The sequence below is a fragment of the Salmo salar genome, unplaced genomic scaffold (assembly GCF_905237065.1).
Source record: "Salmo salar unplaced genomic scaffold, Ssal_v3.1, whole genome shotgun sequence".
NCBI classification, from domain to species: domain Eukaryota; kingdom Metazoa; phylum Chordata; class Actinopteri; order Salmoniformes; family Salmonidae; genus Salmo; species Salmo salar.
This window is the reverse complement of record NW_025548164.1, coordinates 180,001-197,500: the sequence shown is the minus strand read 5'-3', so window position 1 is coordinate 197,500 and position 17,500 is coordinate 180,001. Positions and strand designations below refer to the sequence as shown.

Sequence of the window (17,500 nt, the reverse complement as noted above, 5' to 3'; positions counted from 1 at the left end):
TAGTAGTACTATAGTATTATTGCAGTACTCACCACCTCCAGCTTGCTCTTGGGGACTCTATAGTAGTACTATAGTATTATTGCAGTACTCACCACCTCCAGCTTGCTCTTGGGGACTCTATAGTAGTATTATAGTAGTACTATAGTATTATTGCAGTACTCACCACCTCCAGCTTGCTCTTGGGGACTCTATAGTAGTACTATAGTATTATTGCAGTACTCAGCACCTCCAGCTTGCTCTTGGGGACTCTATAGTAGTATTATAGTAGTACTATAGTACTATTGCAGTACTCACCACCTCCAGCTTGCTCTTGGGGACTCTGCAGATGCAGTTGGTCCCAAAGTTGGTGTCCCGTGTCTGGATGCATCGAAGACAGCACAGGTTCTCGTATCCCTGTTTCTTCCACTTAGCGATCAGATTCTTATCAGCATAACTCTCCTTTATACAGTAGTCATACAGCTCTACACACACACAGGACGCACACACACACACACACACACACAGGACGCACACACACACACACACAGGACACACACAGGACACACACAGGACACACACAGGACACACACAGGACACACACACACACACACACACAGAGAGAGAGAGAAAGAGCATTATACCTAAAAACCCAAACCCTAAAATAAGCAAACTCAACGCTCCACTAGCCTCTGCATCTTATATATTCAGTGTACGACGGTCTTCCTCTGCTGACGGTCTTCCTCTTATGTAACAGTAATATTATCTACCTCTGCTGACGGTGTTCCTCTTATGTAACAGTAATATCTATCTCTGCTGACGGTCTTCCTCTTATGTAACAGTAATATCTATCTCTGCTGACGGTCTTCCTCTTATGTAACAGTAATATCTATCTCTGCTGACGGTCTTCCTCTTATGTAACAGTAATATCTATCTCTGCTGATGGCGTTCCTCTTATGTAACAGTAATATCTATCTCTGCTGACGGTCTTCCTCTTATGTAACAGTAATATCTATCTCTGCTGACGGGCTTCCTCTTATGTAACAGTAATATCTATCTCTGCTGACGGTCTTCCTCTTATGTAACAGTAATATCTATCTCTGCTGACGGTCTTCCTCTTATGTAACAGTAATATCTATCTCTGCTGACGGTCTTCCTCTTATGTAACAGTAATATCTATCTCTGCTGACGGTCTTCCTCTTATGTAACAGTAATATCTATCTCTGCTGACGGTCTTCCTCTTATGTAACAGTAATATCTATCTCTGCTGACGGTGTTCCTCTTATGTAACAGTAATATCTATCTCTGCTGACGGTCTTCCTCTTATGTAACAGTAATATCTATCTCTGCTGACGGTCTTCCTCTTATGTAACAGTAATATCTATCTCTGCTGACGGTCTTCCTCTTATGTAACAGTAATATCTATCTCTGCTGACGGTCTTCCTCTTATGTAACAGTAATATTATCTCTGCTGACGGTCTTCCTCTTATGTAACAGTAATATCTACCTCTGCTGACGGTCTTCCTCTTATGTAACAGTAATATCTATCTCTGCTGACGGTCTTCCTCTTATGTAACAGTAATATTATCTACCTCTGCTGACGGTCTTCCTCTTATGTAACAGTAATATCTATCTCTGCTGACGGTCTTCCTCTTATGTAACAGTAATATTATCTATCTCTGCTGACGGTCTTCCTCTTATGTAACAGTAATATCTATCTCTGCTGACGGTCTTCCTCTTATGTAACAGTAATATCTATCTCTGCTGACGGTCTTCCTCTTATGTAACAGTAATATCTATCTCTGCTGACGGTCTTCCTCTTATGTAACAGTAATATTATCTATCTCTGCTGACGGTCTTCCTCTTATGTAACAGTAATATCTATCTCTGCTGACGGTCTTCCTCTTATGTAACAGTAATATCTATCTCTGCTGACGGTCTTCCTCTTATGTAACAGTAATATCTATCTCTGCTGACGGTCTTCCTCTTATGTAACAGTAATATCTATCTCTGCTGACGGTCTTCCTCTTATGTAACAGTAATATTATCTACCTCTGCTGACGGTCTTCCTCTTATGTAACAGTAATATCTATCTCTGCTGACGGTCTTCCTCTTATGTAACAGTAATATTATCTATCTCTGCTGACGGTCTTCCTCTTATGTAACAGTAATATCTATCTCTGCTGACGGTCTTCCTCTTATGTAACAGTAATATTATCTACCTCTGCTGACGGTCTTCCTCTTATGTAACAGTAATATCTATCTCTGCTGACGGTCTTCCTCTTATGTAACAGTAATATCTACCTCTGCTGACGGTCTTCCTCTTATGTAACAGTAATATCTATCTCTGCTGACGGTCTTCCTCTTATGTAACAGTAATATCTATCTCTGCTGACGGTCTTCCTCTTATGTAACAGTAATATTATCTACCTCTGCTGACGGTCTTCCTCTTATGTAACAGTAATATCTATCTCTGCTGATGGTCTTCCTCTTATGTAACAGTAATATCTATCTCTGCTGATGGTCTTCCTCTTATGTAACAGTAATATCTATCTCTGCTGACGGTCTTCCTCTTATGTAACAGTAATATCTATCTCTGCTGACGGTCTTCCTCTTATGTAACAGTAATATCTATCTCTGCTGACGGTCTTCCTCTTATGTAACAGTAATATCTATCTCTGCTGACGGTCTTCCTCTTATGTAACAGTAATATCTATCTCTGCTGACGGTCTTCCTCTTATGTAACAGTAATATCTATCTCTGCTGACGGTCTTCCTCTTATGTAACAGTAATATCTACCTCTGCTGACGGTGTTCCTCTTATGTAACAGTAATATCTATCTCTGCTGACGGTGTTCCTCTTATGTAACAGTAATATCTATCTCTGCTGACGGTCTTCCTCTTATGTAACAGTAATATCTATCTCTGCTGACGGTGTTCCTCTTATGTAACAGTAATATCTATCTCTGCTGACGGTCTTCCTCTTATGTAACAGTAATATTATCTACCTCTGCTGACGGTCTTCCTCTTATGTAACAGTAATATCTATCTCTGCTGACGGTCTTCCTCTTATGTAACAGTAATATCTATCTCTGCTGACGGTCTTCCTCTTATGTAACAGTAATATCTATCTCTGCTGACGGTCTTCCTCTTATGTAACAGTAATATCTATCTCTGCTGACGGTCTTCCTCTTATGTAACAGTAATATCTATCTCTGCTGACGGTCTTCCTCTTATGTAACAGTAATATCCATCTCTGCTGACGGTCTTCCTCTTATGTAACAGTAATATCCATCTCTGCTGACGGTCTTCCTCTTATGTAACAGTAATATCTATCTCTGCTGACGGTCTTCCTCTGCTGACGGTCTTCCTCTTATGTAACAGTAATATTATCTATCTCTGCTGACGGTCTTCCTCTTATGTAACAGTAATATCTATCTCTGCTGACGGTCTTCCTCTTATGTAACAGTAATATTATCTATCTCTGCTGACGGTCTTCCTCTTATGTAACAGTAATATCTATCTCTGCTGACGGTCTTCCTCTTATGTAACAGTAATATCTATCTCTGCTGACGGTCTTCCTCTGCTGACGGTCTTCCTCTTATGTAACAGTAATATCTGTCTCTGCTGACGGTCTTCCTCTTATGTAACAGTAATATCTATCTCTGCTGACGGTCTTCCTCTTATGTAACAGTAATATCTATCTCTGCTGACGGTCTTCCTCTTATGTAACAGTAATATCTATCTCTGCTGACGGTCTTCCTCTTATGTAACAGTAATATCTATCTCTGCTGACGGCGTTCCTCTTATGTAACAGTAATATCTATCTCTGCTGACGGTCTTCCTCTTATGTAACAGTAATATCTATCTCTGCTGACGGTCTTCCTCTTATGTAACAGTAATATCTATCTCTGCTGACGGTCTTCCTCTTGTGTAACAGTAATATCTATCTCTGCTGATGGTCTTCCTCTTGTGTAACAGTAATATCTATCTCTGCTGATGGTCTTCCTCTGCTGACGGTCTTCCTCTTATGTAACAGTAATATCTATCTCTGCTGACGGTCTTCCTCTTATGTAACAGTAATATCTATCTCTGCTGATGGTCTTCCTCTTATGTAACAGTAATATTTATCTCTGCTGACGGTCTTCCTCTTATGTAACAGTAATATCTATCTCTGCTGACGGTCTTCCTCTTATGTAACAGTAATATCTATCTCTGCTGACGGTCTTCCTCTTATGTAACAGTAATATTATCTATCTCTGCTGACGGTCTTCCTCTTATGTAACAGTAATATCTATCTCTGCTGACGGTCTTCCTCTTATGTAACAGTAATATCTATCTCTGCTGACGGTCTTCCTCTGCTGACGGTCTTCCTCTTATGTAACAGTAATATCTATCTCTGCTGACGGTCTTCCTCTTATGTAACAGTAATATCTATCTCTGCTGACGGTCTTCCTCTGCTGACGGTCTTCCTCTTATGTAACAGTAATATCTATCTCTGCTGACGGTCTTCCTCTTATGTAACAGTAATATTATCTACCTCTGCTGACGGTCTTCCTCTTATGTAACAGTAATATCTATCTCTGCTGACGGTCTTCCTCTTATGTAACAGTAATATCTATCTCTGCTGACGGTCTTCCTCTTATGTAACAGTAATATCTATCTCTGCTGACGGTCTTCCTCTTATGTAACAGTAATATCTATCTCTGCTGACGGTCTTCCTCTTATGTAACAGTAATATCTACCTCTGCTGACGGTCTTCCTCTTATGTAACAGTAATATCTATCTCTGCTGACGGTCTTCCTCTTATGTAACAGTAATATCTATCTCTGCTGACGGTCTTCCTCTTATGTAACAGTAATATCTATCTCTGCTGACGGTCTTCCTCTTATGTAACAGTAATATTATCTATCTCTGCTGACGGTCTTCCTCTTATGTAACAGTAATATCTATCTCTGCTGACGGTCTTCCTCTTATGTAACAGTAATATTATCTATCTCTGCTGACGGTCTTCCTCTGCTGACGGTCTTCCTCTTATGTAACAGTAATATTATCTACCTCTGCTGACGGTCTTCCTCTTATGTAACAGTAATATCTATCTCTGCTGACGGCGTTCCTCTTATGTAACAGTAAATATTATCTACCTCTGCTGATGGCCTTCCTCTTGTAGAACAAGTCGAAGATATATCTGCTCCTCTGATGATGCAGTCTGAATATCGGCCACAGGGACTCCACCTTCCGCTTTCCCTCGTGAGGCTCCGTCTCGGCTGTAAGGAGACAAATCGCAACCTCGTCATCGATACAATACAGGAATTATCCAAGATTTCCCCCATTATCCAAGATTCCCCCATTCTCCAAGATTTCCCCATTCTCCAAGATTCCCCCACCATTCTCCAAGACTCCCCCACCATTCTCCAAGACTCCCCCACCATTCTCCAAGATTTCCCCATTCTCCAAGATTCCCCCATTCTCCAAGATTCCCCCACCATTCTCCAAGATTCCCCCACCATTCTCCAAGATTCCCCCCATTCTCCAAGATTCCCCCACCATTCTCCAAGATTCCCCCACCATTCTCCAAGACTCCCCCATTCTCCAAGATTCCCCCACCATTCTCCAAGATTCCCCCACCATTCTCCAAGATTCCCCCACCATTCTCCAAGATTCCCCCACCATTCTCCAAGATTCCCCCACCATTCTCCAAGATTCCCCCACCATTCTCCAAGATTCCCCCATTCTCCAAGATTTCCCCCATTCTCCAAGATTTCCCCATTCTCCAAGATTCCCCCATTATCCAAGATTCCCCCACCATTCTCCAAGATTCCCCCATTATCCAAGATTCCCCCATTCTCCAAGATTTCCCCCATTCTCCAAGATTTCCCCCATTATCCAAGATTTCCCCATTATCCAAGATTTCCCCATTATCCAAGATTTCCCCATTCATACATCAACTTTATATTGTAGCTAGCTAAGTAGCTAATAGTTTGGCTGGTTGATTACCCTAGCTCAACTAACTACACTGAACAACAATATAAAAAAAACGCAACATGTGAAGTGTTGGTCCCATGTTTCCATACAGTAAAAAAAACGTATTTCTCTCTTAAATTTTTGAGAACAAATGTGTTTACATCCTTGTTAGTGAGCATTTCTACTTTTTCAAGATAATCCATCCAACTGACAGGTGCGGCATATCAAGAAGCAGATTAAACAACACAGGTGCACCTTGTGCTGGGGGACAATAAAAGGCCACTCTAAAAAATGTGCAGTTTTGTCACAACAACTCAATGCCACAGACGTCTCAAGTTGAGGGAGTGTGTAATTGGCATGCTGACTGCAGGAATGTCTACCAGAGCTGTTGCCAGAGAATTGAAATGTTCATTCCTCTACCATAAGCCACCTCCGTCATTTTAGAGAATTTGGCTGTATTTTTTATTTTATTTTTTTAAAGGTATCTTTGACCAACAGATGCATATCTGTATTCCCAGTCATGTGAAATCCATAGATTAGGACCTAATGAATGTATTGCAGTTTAAGGATTTCCTTATATGAGCTCAGTAACATTTTGTTTTTACCTTGTTGCGTTTATATTATTGTTCAGTGTAGTTAACTTAGAAGCTACCTATCTAAAACATCAACCTTTTGGTTATGATTGTCGAGGTATCTGAACAATAACCCACAATACGACAAAGGAAACATACAGATAGCTGAAGGCGAGACAGAGGGGTTGTAGGTATCTGGCTGTACGGACAGCCTCGTTAGGTTACGGAGAAGTTAGTCAGTCACAATAAAAACAGGACTGATCCAAATCAGATTCATACAACAACTTGATAATATAGCTTAGTTGAGACTGGTTGAATATCCCCCCCAAAATATTAAATGTTAACATTTGTGTAGACATGATGTTAGCTGAGCCTCGTTTTGTTACAGTCGGAGTAGAGGATTTAGTTAGCTTAGGTGGCTAACATTATTAGCTAGCTAAAAATATATATTTTTTACCTTCTCTCATTTTTTGGTCTAATTCGTCCAAAGTCGGTTCAATCAACTCCCAGCCATCGGGAGGTGGTTTCCTGCTCCTCTTTACTTTCGGCATCGCGTTTAATCAAAACGGATTATTTAACCAAAATGAAAAACAATAAACCTTATTTCCCCCCCCTCGCGTAGTATATTTTTTTTTTGGTGTGTATTGATTTCGTAGGCCTGCTCACCGTCGCTTCTTATTGACGTCACGGCTCGATCCTCGATCGCACGATATGTACGTCACTCAATTCTATTTCATTCAATTGAGGGGCTTTTTGCTGCGTTCATAACAACTGGGAACTCGGCGAAAACTCCGACTACAGTGCGTTCACAACAACTGGGAACTCGGGGGGGGGGTAAAAGTGTTCGGATGCTCTTGATTGACAACGTGTTTCCAGTTCCCGCCCAATATCCAGCCGCTTCACACGGCCATTGAAGAGGAAGTGGGACCAACATTCCAACAGGCCACCAATCAACAGCCTGATCAACTCTATGTGAAGGAGATGTGTCGCGCTGCATGAGACAAATGGGGGGGGGTCACACCAGATACTGACTGGTTCTCTGATCCACACCCCTAACTTTCTTTTTATAAAGGTATCTGTGACCGACAGATGCATATCTGTATTCCCAGTCGTGTGAAATCCATAGATTAGGGCCTAAGGCATTGATTTCAATTGACTTATTTCCATATATGAACTGTAACTTAGTAAAAAATCTTTGAAATTGTTGCAAATTGGCATTTTTAGTTTTTGTTCAGTGTATTTAAATCATGATTCTATCTATGATTTTTCTGAAAAAAAGGCTGTATCATAAATAACTACTCATTATTTATTTTATTTTATTTACATCAGTCACAGTCAAATATACCCACAATGCATCATGAATTTGATGCTCTGGAACACTGGCTCCCTGGCCTCTTCTTCCATCCCCTTCTCTCTTCTCCATCCTACACATCTGAAAACGGGATGTAAACGTGGGGTATTTTGTTTTCTCCTCTCCAGTCGTTTCAGTGTAGAAGACAGATGAGACAGAGAGAAGGATTTCAGTGTAGAAGACAGAGAGGAGGAGGAGAGGGGGATTTCAGTGTAGAAGACAGAGAGGAGAGTTAGAGAGGAGGTTTTCAGTGTAGAAGACAGAGGAGAGGAGGATTTCAGTGTAGAAGACAGAGGAGAGGGGGATTTCAGTGTAGAAGACAGAGGAGAGGAGGATTTCAGTGTAGAAGACAGAGAGAGGGGGATTTCAGTGTAGAAGACAGACAGGAGAGGGGGATTTCAGTGTAGAAGACAGAGGAGAGGAGGATTTCAGTGTAGAAGACAGAGGAGAGGGGGATTTCAGTGTAGAAGACAGACAGGAGAGGGGGATTTCAGTGTAGAAGACAGACAGGAGGATTTCAGTGTAGAAGACAGACAGGAGAGGGGAATTTCAGTGTAGAAGACAGAGGAGAGGAGGATTTCAGTGTAGAAGACAGAGGAGAGGGGGATTTCAGTGTAGAAGACAGAGGAGAGGGGGATTTCAGTGTAGAAGACAGAGGAGAGGGGGGTTTGAGTGTAGAAGACAGAGGAGAGGGGGATTTCAGTGTAGAAGACAGAGGAGAGGAGGATTTCAGTGTAGAAGACAGAGGAGAGGGGGATTTCAGTGTAGAAGACAGAGGAGAGGAGGATTTCAGTGTAGAAGACAGAGGAGAGGGGGGTTTGAGTGTAGAAGACAGAGAGGAGAGGGGGATTTCAGTGTAGAAGACAGAGGAGAGGAGGATTTTAATGTAGAAGACAGAGGAGAGGAGGATTTCAGTGTAGAAGACAGAGGAGAGGAGGATTTCAGTGTAGAAGACAGAGAGGAGAGGGGGATTTCAGTGTAGAAGACAGAGGAGAGGGGGGATTTCAGTGTAGAAGACAGAGGAGAGTCAGAGACCAGGAGGATCCATGTCTGAGAGAGTAGGTAGTGATTTTACTTGACAAAGGACATTTAAACACTCAAACTGGACAGTTTTATCTCCATCTCTTCATTCAAAGACTCAATCATGGACACTCTTACTGACAGTTGTGGCTGCTTTGTGTGATGTATTGTTGTCTCTACCTTATTGCCCCTTTGTGCTGTTGTCTGAGCCCAATAATGTTTGTACCCTGTGCTGTTGCTACCATGTTGTGTTGCTACCATGTTGTGTTGCTACCATGTTGTGTTGCTACCATGCTGTGTTGCTACCATGCTGTGTTGTCATGTGTTGCTGCTGTAACAGTATAGCTTCCGTCCCTCTCCTCGCCCCCAACCTGGGCTTGAACCTTGGACCCATCGCGCCACAAAAATCCGCGGCCCCTTGCAGAGCAAAGGGGAAACCCTACTTCAAGTCTCAGAGCGAGTGACATCACCCGATTAAAAACGCTATTAGAGCGCACCACCGCTAACTAACTAGCCATTTTCACATCGGTTACACTGCCTTGCTATGTTGTTGTCTTAGGTCTCTCTTTATGTAGTGTTGTGTTGTCTCTCTTGTCGTGATGTGTGTTTTGTCCTATTTTAAAACATTTTATTAAATGTTTAATCCCAGGCCCCGTCCCCGCAGGAGGCCTTTGGTAGGCCGTCATTGTAAATAAGAATGTTTTCTTCACTGACTTGCCTCGCTAAACTAAACACTCAGCGTGTTCTCTGATGAAACACTCACTAAACTAAACACTCACTAAACTAAAACACTCACTAAACTAAAACACTCACTAAACTAAAACACTCACTAAACTAAAACACTCACTAAACTAAAACACTCACTAAACTAAACACTCACTAAACTAAAACACTCACTAAACTAAACACTCACTAAACTAAACACTCACTAAACTAAAACACTCACTAAACTAAACACTCAGCATGTTCTCTGATGAAACACTCACTAAACTAAACACTCACTAAACTAAAACACTCACTAAACTAAAACACTCACTAAACTAAAACACTCACTAAACTAAAACACTCACTAAACTAAAACACTCACTAAACTAAAACACTCACTAAACTAAAACACTCACTAAACTAAACACTCACTAAACTAAAACACTCACTAAACTAAAACACTCACTAAACTAAACACTCACTAAACTAAACACTCACTAAACTAAACACTCACTAAACTAAACACTCACTAAACTAAAACACTCACTAAACTAAACACTCAGCATGTTCTCTGATGAAACACTCACTAAAGTACACTCAGAAAGAGTAGAAATGTTCCTCCATTTTTTATTAAGTAAAAAAAGATCCCTTCCTGGGTGAAACGGGCTCACCCCCCCAGGGTACAAATCATGCTCACCCTGGAACTAGGGAGATACTGAAGTATGTTGAGCTTTCCTTCTCTTCTGAGTGATGGGGGGCGGCAGGTAGCCTAGTGGTTAGAGGGGGGAGGCAGGTAGCCTAGTGGTTAGAGCGCTGGACTAGTAATCAGAAGGTTGCAAGATCAAATGCCTGAGCCGACAAGGTAAAAATATGTTGTTCTGCCCCTGAACAAGGCAGTTAACCCACTGTTCCCCGGTAGACCGTCATTGAAAATAAGAATTTGTTCTTAACTGACTTGCCTAGTTAATTAAAATGAAGGACTGGCTGGCTTGTGGGTAAAATAACATTAATAAAAAGCTTTTATTTGTAATTGATATTGATATTTTTACGTGGAGCCAGCGGTGAGATATGGGTCGAAAAACTTACCTCAATCCAGGGATGGGATATGCCACCTTTATCCACACTGCTCCAATCGACAAGATTGAAATAGTGCTATAGTAACCATTTGAAGTATGGTGGCTATATGCGTTACCTTTTCCAGCCCATATCTCACGCTAGCTCAATGGGGGGGGGGATCTTAATGTAACCATGATTGCATTCTGACCCCAGTGCAGCTCTGTGTAAACAAGCGTAATGGTAGGGTCGGCATCTTCTGGCAAGTTCACATCCAAACTCTCTCATAGATCGATTACTCAGGCTTTTAACCTCCCCCCCTCCCACACAGGTCAAAGGTTGGAGTTCAACCCGCCCGCCTTCTGGAGGGCAGGAGAAACAAGATGGCAGATCAACAAGACAAAACGGACTTGTCTTAGTTAACCAACTTTCCCCACTGTTGATTTTTCTACACATTTCAAATATACAATTAGCTAGCCAAAGCAATCTAGAGCAAACGCCTCTTATGGTTGATATATCAGCTACTTTAGCGAGATTTCACAGGTTAGCTGATTGCGAACTGCCGTTAGACTGCTAGCTAAGCTAAGCTAAGCTAGCTTGTTTCTGTCTGGTCGGAAGCGGGGGTGAGACTGCTAGCTAAGCTAGGCTAGGCTAGCTTGTTTCTGTCTGGTCGGAAGCGGGGTGAGACTGCTAGCTAAGCTAAGTAGGCAAGCTTGTTTCTGTCTGGTCGGAAGCGGGGTGAGACTGCTAGCTAAGCTAAGTTAGGCTAGCTTGTTTCTGTCTGGTCGGAAGCGGGGGTGAGACTGCCATCATGCAGGACCTGATAGCCACCGTGGACCACATCAAGTTTGATCTAGAGATAGCTGTGGAGCAGCAGCTGGGGGCTCAGCCTCTCCCTTTCCCCGGGATGGACAGTAAGTAGTCGCTACTTACTAAGTTAGCCTGTTAGCTAACGTTAGCTAGGTACTGTTGTAGTTTTAGCATGGTAGCTAACGTTAGCTAGGTACTGTTGTAGTTTTAGCATGGTAGCTAACGTTAGCTCGGTACTGTTGTAGTTTTAGCATGGTAGCTAAGCTAACTTGGCTAGTTTAGCTAACTTATGAACTGATTTTATAATTAGGTGTGTTTTTTTTTTTATTGTTGCAGAGTTTGAGGCTGCAGTGTGTTAGGTTCATGTATTGTTTTGTATTGTAACTTCCTGTGTCTGTCTGTCTGTAGAGTCCGGGGCTGCTGTGTGTGAGTTCTTCATGAGAGCGGCCTGTCTCAAAGGTGAGAGTGTTACCTGTGATGAGTTCTCTGTATGTGACTGATACAGACTCCTCTACAAGTGTGTGTGTGTATCTGCTGGGGGATGTGTGTATAAACTGATCTGTGTGTGTATAGGAACTGACCCAGTGTGTGTGTGTGTTGATATGAACTGTGTGTGTATAAAGTGATCAGTGTGTGTGTGTTGCTGCAGGTGATATGTGTATAAAGTGATCAGTGTGTGTGTGTTGCTGCAGGTGATATGTGTATAAAGTGATCAGTGTGTGTGTGTTGCTGCAGGTGATATGTGTATAAAGTGATCAGTGTGTGTGTGTTGCTGCAGGTGGGATGTGTATAAAGTGATCAGTGTGTGTGTGTTGCTGCAGGTGGGATGTGTATAAAGTGATCAGTGTGTGTGTGTTGCTGCAGGTGGGATGTGTATAAAGTGATCAGTGTGTGTGTGTGTTGCTGCAGGTGGTGTGTGTATAAAGTGATCAGTGTGTGTGTGTTGCTGCAGGTGGATGTGTATAAAGTGATCAGTGTGTGTGTGTGTGTGTGTGTGTGTGTGTGTGTTGCTGCAGGTGGTATGTGTATAAAGTGATCAGTGTGTGTTGCTGCAGGTGTGATGTGTATAAAGTGATCAGTGTGTGTGTGTGTGTTGCTGCAGGTGGTATGTGTATAAAGTGATCAGTGTGTGTGTGTGTTGCTGCAGGTGGTATGTGTATAAAGTGATCAGTGTGTGTGTGTGTTGCTGCAGGTGGTATGTGTATAAAGTGATCAGTGTGTGTTGTTGCAGGTGGGATGTGTATAAAGTGATCAGTGTGTGTGTGTGTGTGTTGCTGCAGGTGGTGTGTGTATAAAGTGATCAGTGTGTGTGTGTTGCTGCAGGTGGATGTGTATAAAGTGATCAGTGTGTGTGTGTGTTGCTGCAGGTGGTATGTGTATAAAGTGATCAGTGTGTGTGTGTGTGTTGCTGCAGGTGGTATGTGTATAAAGTGATCAGTGTGTGTTGCTGCAGGTGGGATGTGTATAAAGTGATCAGTGTGTGTGTGTGTTGCTGCAGGTGGTATGTGTATAAAGTGATCAGTGTGTGTGTGTGTTGCTGCAGGTGGATGTGTATAAAGTGATCAGTGTGTGTGTGTGTTGCTGCAGGTGGGATGTGTATAAAGTGATCAGTGTGTGTGTGTTGCTGCAGGTGGATGTGTATAAAGTGATCAGTGTGTGTGTGTGTGTGTGTTGCTGCAGGTGGTGTGTGTATAAAGTGATCAGTGTGTGTGTGTTGCTGCAGGTGGATGTGTATAAAGTGATCAGTGTGTGTGTGTGTGTGTGTTGCTGCAGGTGGTGTGTGTATAAAGTGATCAGTGTGTGTTGCTGCAGGTGGTATGTGTATAAAGTGATCAGTGTGTGTGTGTTGCTGCAGGTGGTATGTGTATAAAGTGATCAGTGTGTGTTGCTGCAGGTGGGATGTGTATAAAGTGATCAGTGTGTGTGTTGCTGCAGGTGGTATGTGTATAAAGTGATCAGTGTGTGTGTGTGTGTGTGTGTTGCTGCAGGTGGTATGTGTATAAAGTGATCAGTGTGTGTTGCTGCAGGTGGGATGTGTATAAAGTGATCAGTGTGTGTGTGTGTGTGTGTTGCTGCAGGTGGATGTGTATAAAGTGATCAGTGTGTGTGTTGCTGCAGGTGGTATGTGTATAAAGTGATCAGTGTGTGTGTGTGTGTGTTGCTGCAGGTGGTATGTGTATAAAGTTATCAGTGTGTGTTGCTGCAGGTGGGATGTGTATAAAGTGATCAGTGTGTGTGTGTTGCTGCAGGTGGATGTGTATAAAGTGATCAGTGTGTGTGTGTGTTGCTGCAGGTGGTATGTGTATAAAGTGATCAGTGTGTGTGTGTGTGTTGCTGCAGGTGGTATGTGTATAAAGTGATCAGTGTGTGTGTGTGTTGCTGCAGGTGGTATGTGTATAAAGTGATCAGTGTGTGTGTGTGTGTTGCTGCAGGTGGTATGTGTATAAAGTGATCAGTGTGTGTTGCTGCAGGTGGGATGTGTATAAAGTGATCAGTGTGTGTGTGTTGCTGCAGGTGGATGTGTATAAAGTGATCAGTGTGTGTGTGTGTTGCTGCAGGTGGTATGTGTATAAAGTGATCAGTGTGTGTGTGTGTGTTGCTGCAGGTGGTATGTGTATAAAGTGATCAGTGTGTGTTGCTGCAGGTGGGATGTGTATAAAGTGATCAGTGTGTGTGTGTGTTGCTGCAGGTGGTATGTGTATAAAGTGATCAGTGTGTGTGTGTGTTGCTGCAGGTGGATGTGTATAAAGTGATCAGTGTGTGTGTGTGTGTGTGTTGCTGCAGGTGGGATGTGTATAAAGTGATCAGTGTGTGTGTGTTGCTGCAGGTGGATGTGTATAAAGTGATCAGTGTGTGTGTGTGTGTGTTGCTGCAGGTGGTGTGTGTATAAAGTGATCAGTGTGTGTGTGTTGCTGCAGGTGGATGTGTATAAAGTGATCAGTGTGTGTGTGTGTGTGTGTTGCTGCAGGTGGTGTGTGTATAAAGTGATCAGTGTGTGTTGCTGCAGGTGGTATGTGTATAAAGTGATCAGTGTGTGTGTGTTGCTGCAGGTGGTATGTGTATAAAGTGATCAGTGTGTGTTGCTGCAGGTGGGATGTGTATAAAGTGATCAGTGTGTGTGTTGCTGCAGGTGGTATGTGTATAAAGTGATCAGTGTGTGTGTGTGTGTGTGTGTGTGTTGCTGCAGGTGGTATGTGTATAAAGTGATCAGTGTGTGTTGCTGCAGGTGGGATGTGTATAAAGTGATCAGTGTGTGTGTGTGTGTGTGTTGCTGCAGGTGGATGTGTATAAAGTGATCAGTGTGTGTGTTGCTGCAGGTGGTATGTGTATAAAGTGATCAGTGTGTGTGTGTGTGTGTTGCTGCAGGTGGTATGTGTATAAAGTGATCAGTGTGTGTTGCTGCAGGTGGGATGTGTATAAAGTGATCAGTGTGTGTGTGTGTTGCTGCAGGTGGTATGTGTATAAAGTGATCAGTGTGTGTGTGTGTTGCTGCAGGTGGATGTGTATAAAGTGATCAGTGTGTGTGTGTGTTGCTGCAGGTGGATGTGTATAAAGTGATCAGTGTGTGTGTGTGGGTGTTGCTGCAGGTGGAATGTGTATAAAGTGATCAGTGTGTGTGTGTTGCTGCAGGTGGGATGTATATAAAGTGATCAGTGTGTGTGTGTGTGTGTTGCTGCAGGTGGGATGTGTATAAAGTGATCAGTGTGTGTGTGTGTTGCTGCAGGTGGAATGTGTATAAAGTGATCAGTGTGTGTGTTGCTGCAGGTGGGATGTGTATAAAGTGATCAGTGTGTGTGTGTGGGTGTTGCTGCAGGTGGGATGTGTATAAAGTGATCAGTGTGTGTGTGTGTGTGTGTGTTGCTGCAGGTGGGATGTGTATAAAGTGATCAGTGTGTGTGTTGCTGCAGGTGGAATGTGTATAAAGTGATCTGTGTGTGTGTGCGTGTGTGTTGCTGCAGGTGGGATGTGTCCTTTCCGTCACATCAGTGGGGAGAAGACAGTGGTGTGTAAACACTGGCTCAGAGGACTCTGTAAGAAGGGAGATCAGTGTGAGTTTCTACACGAGTACGACATGACCAAGATGCCCGAGTGTTACTTCTACTCCAAGTTCGGTATGTGGCTGGGCTTTATTTAACCTTTATTTAACCTTTATTTAACCCTTTATTTAATCTTTATTTAACCTTTATTTAACCCTTTATTTAACCTTTATTTAACCCTTTATTTAACCCTTTATTTAACCCTTTATTTAACCTTTATTTAACCTTTATTTAACCCTTTATTTACCCTTTATTTAACCTTTATTTAACCTTTTATTTAACCCTTTATTTAACCCTTTATTTAACCCTTTATTTAACCTTTATTTAACCCTTTATTTAACCCTTTATTTAATCTTTATTTAGCCTTTTATTTAACCTTTTATTTAACCTTTTATTTAACCCTTTATTGAACCCTTTATTTAACCTTTATTTAACCTTTATTTAACCCTTTATTTAACCCTTATTTAACCCTTTATTTAACCCTTATTTAACCCTTTATTTAACCTTTATTTAACCCTTTATTTAACCTTTATTTAACCCTTTATTTAACCCTTTATTTAACCTTTATTTAACCTTTATTAAACCATTGAACCTTTATTGAACCTTTATTTAACCCTTTATTGAACCCTTTATTTAACCTTTTATTTAACCTTTTATTTAACCTTTTATTTAACCTGGTAAGTCAGTTAAGAACAATTTCTTATTTTACAATGACGGCCTCCTGCGGTGGCTGGGATTTAAAAAAAGATTATAGGACAAAACACACATCTCAACGAGAGACGACAACACAGCATGGCAGCAACACATGACAACACAGCATGGTAGCAACACATGACAACACAGCATGGTAGCAACACATGACAACACAGCATGGTAGCAACACATGACAACACAGCATGGTAGCAACACATGACAACACAGCATGGTAGCAACACATGACAACACAGCATGGTAGCAACACATGACAACACAGCATGGTAGCAACACATGACAACACAGCATGGCAGCAACACAACATGACAACACAGCATGGCAGCAACACAACATGACAACACAGCATGGTAGCAACACATGACAACACAGCATGGTAGCAACACATGACAACACAGCATGGCAGCAAAACATGACAACACAGCATGGTAGCAACACATGACAACACAGCATGGTAGCAACACATGACAACACAGCAAGGCAACAACACATGACAATACAGCATGGTAGCAACACATGACAACACAGCAACACATGACAACACAGCATGGCAGCAACACATGACAACACAACAACAGCATGGCAGCAACACAACATGGCAGCAACACAACATGGCAGCAACACAACATGGCAGCAACACAACATGGCAGCAACATGGCAGCAACACAACATGGCAGCAACACAACATGGCAGCAACACAACATGGCAGCAACACAACATGGCAGCAACACAACATGGCAGCAACATGGCAGCAACACAACATGGCAGCAACATGGCAGCAACACATGGCAGCAACACAACATGGCAGCAACATGGCAGCAACATGACAACAACATGGCAGCAACATGACAACATGGCAGCAACACAACATGGCAGCAACACAACAGCAACACAACATGGCAGCAACACAACATGACAACAACATGGCAGAAACACAACATGGCAGCAACACAACATGGCAGCAACACAACATGGCAGCAACACAACATGGCAGCAACACAACATGACAACAACATGGTAGCAACACAACATGGTAGCAACACAACATGGTACAAACATTATTGGGCTCAGACAACAGCACAAAGGGCAAGAAGGTAGAGACAACAATACATCACAAAAAGCAGCCACAACTGTCAGTAAGAGTGTCCATGATTGAGTCTTTGAATGAAGAGATGGAGATAAAACTGTCCAGTTTGAGTGTTTGTTGCAGCTCGTTCCAGCCCCATCTGTATTGGCTAACTGTCTACTGCAGTTCTCCCATCTGTATCGGCTAACTGTCTACTGCAGTTCCCCCCATCTGTA

General features: G+C 42.4%; 2 protein-coding genes across 3 annotated transcripts in view; one reads left to right on the top strand and one right to left on the bottom strand.

Moving 5' to 3' along the window:
* LOC123732728 (protein BUD31 homolog) overlaps nucleotides 1-7,245 on the bottom strand; it is an 11,283-nt gene extending 4,038 nt beyond the window's left edge. Inside the window, exons 1-3 of the mRNA XM_045711987.1 lie at nucleotides 6,969-7,245; nucleotides 5,120-5,242; nucleotides 295-461 (exon numbers count right to left, since the gene is read on the bottom strand). Of these exons, the coding sequence (XP_045567943.1) occupies nucleotides 295-461; nucleotides 5,120-5,242; nucleotides 6,969-7,062 (384 nt within the window). The 5' untranslated portion in view covers nucleotides 7,063-7,245. The remainder of the gene's footprint in view (nucleotides 1-294; nucleotides 462-5,119; nucleotides 5,243-6,968) is intronic.
* Nucleotides 7,246-10,988: 3,743 nt separating this feature from the next.
* Nucleotides 10,989-17,500, top strand: part of LOC123732725 (cleavage and polyadenylation specificity factor subunit 4) — a 22,505-nt gene continuing 15,993 nt past the window's right edge. The window contains exons 1-4 of one of the 2 annotated variants that reach the window (XM_045711984.1): nucleotides 10,989-11,309; nucleotides 11,425-11,554; nucleotides 11,859-11,909; nucleotides 15,410-15,562. In XM_045711984.1, the coding sequence (XP_045567940.1) occupies nucleotides 11,452-11,554; nucleotides 11,859-11,909; nucleotides 15,410-15,562 (307 nt within the window). In that variant the 5' untranslated portion in view covers nucleotides 10,989-11,309; nucleotides 11,425-11,451. Of the gene's footprint in view, nucleotides 11,310-11,405; nucleotides 11,555-11,858; nucleotides 11,910-15,409; nucleotides 15,563-17,500 lie in introns of both variants that reach the window. The other variant, XM_045711983.1, reaches the window with a different exon arrangement.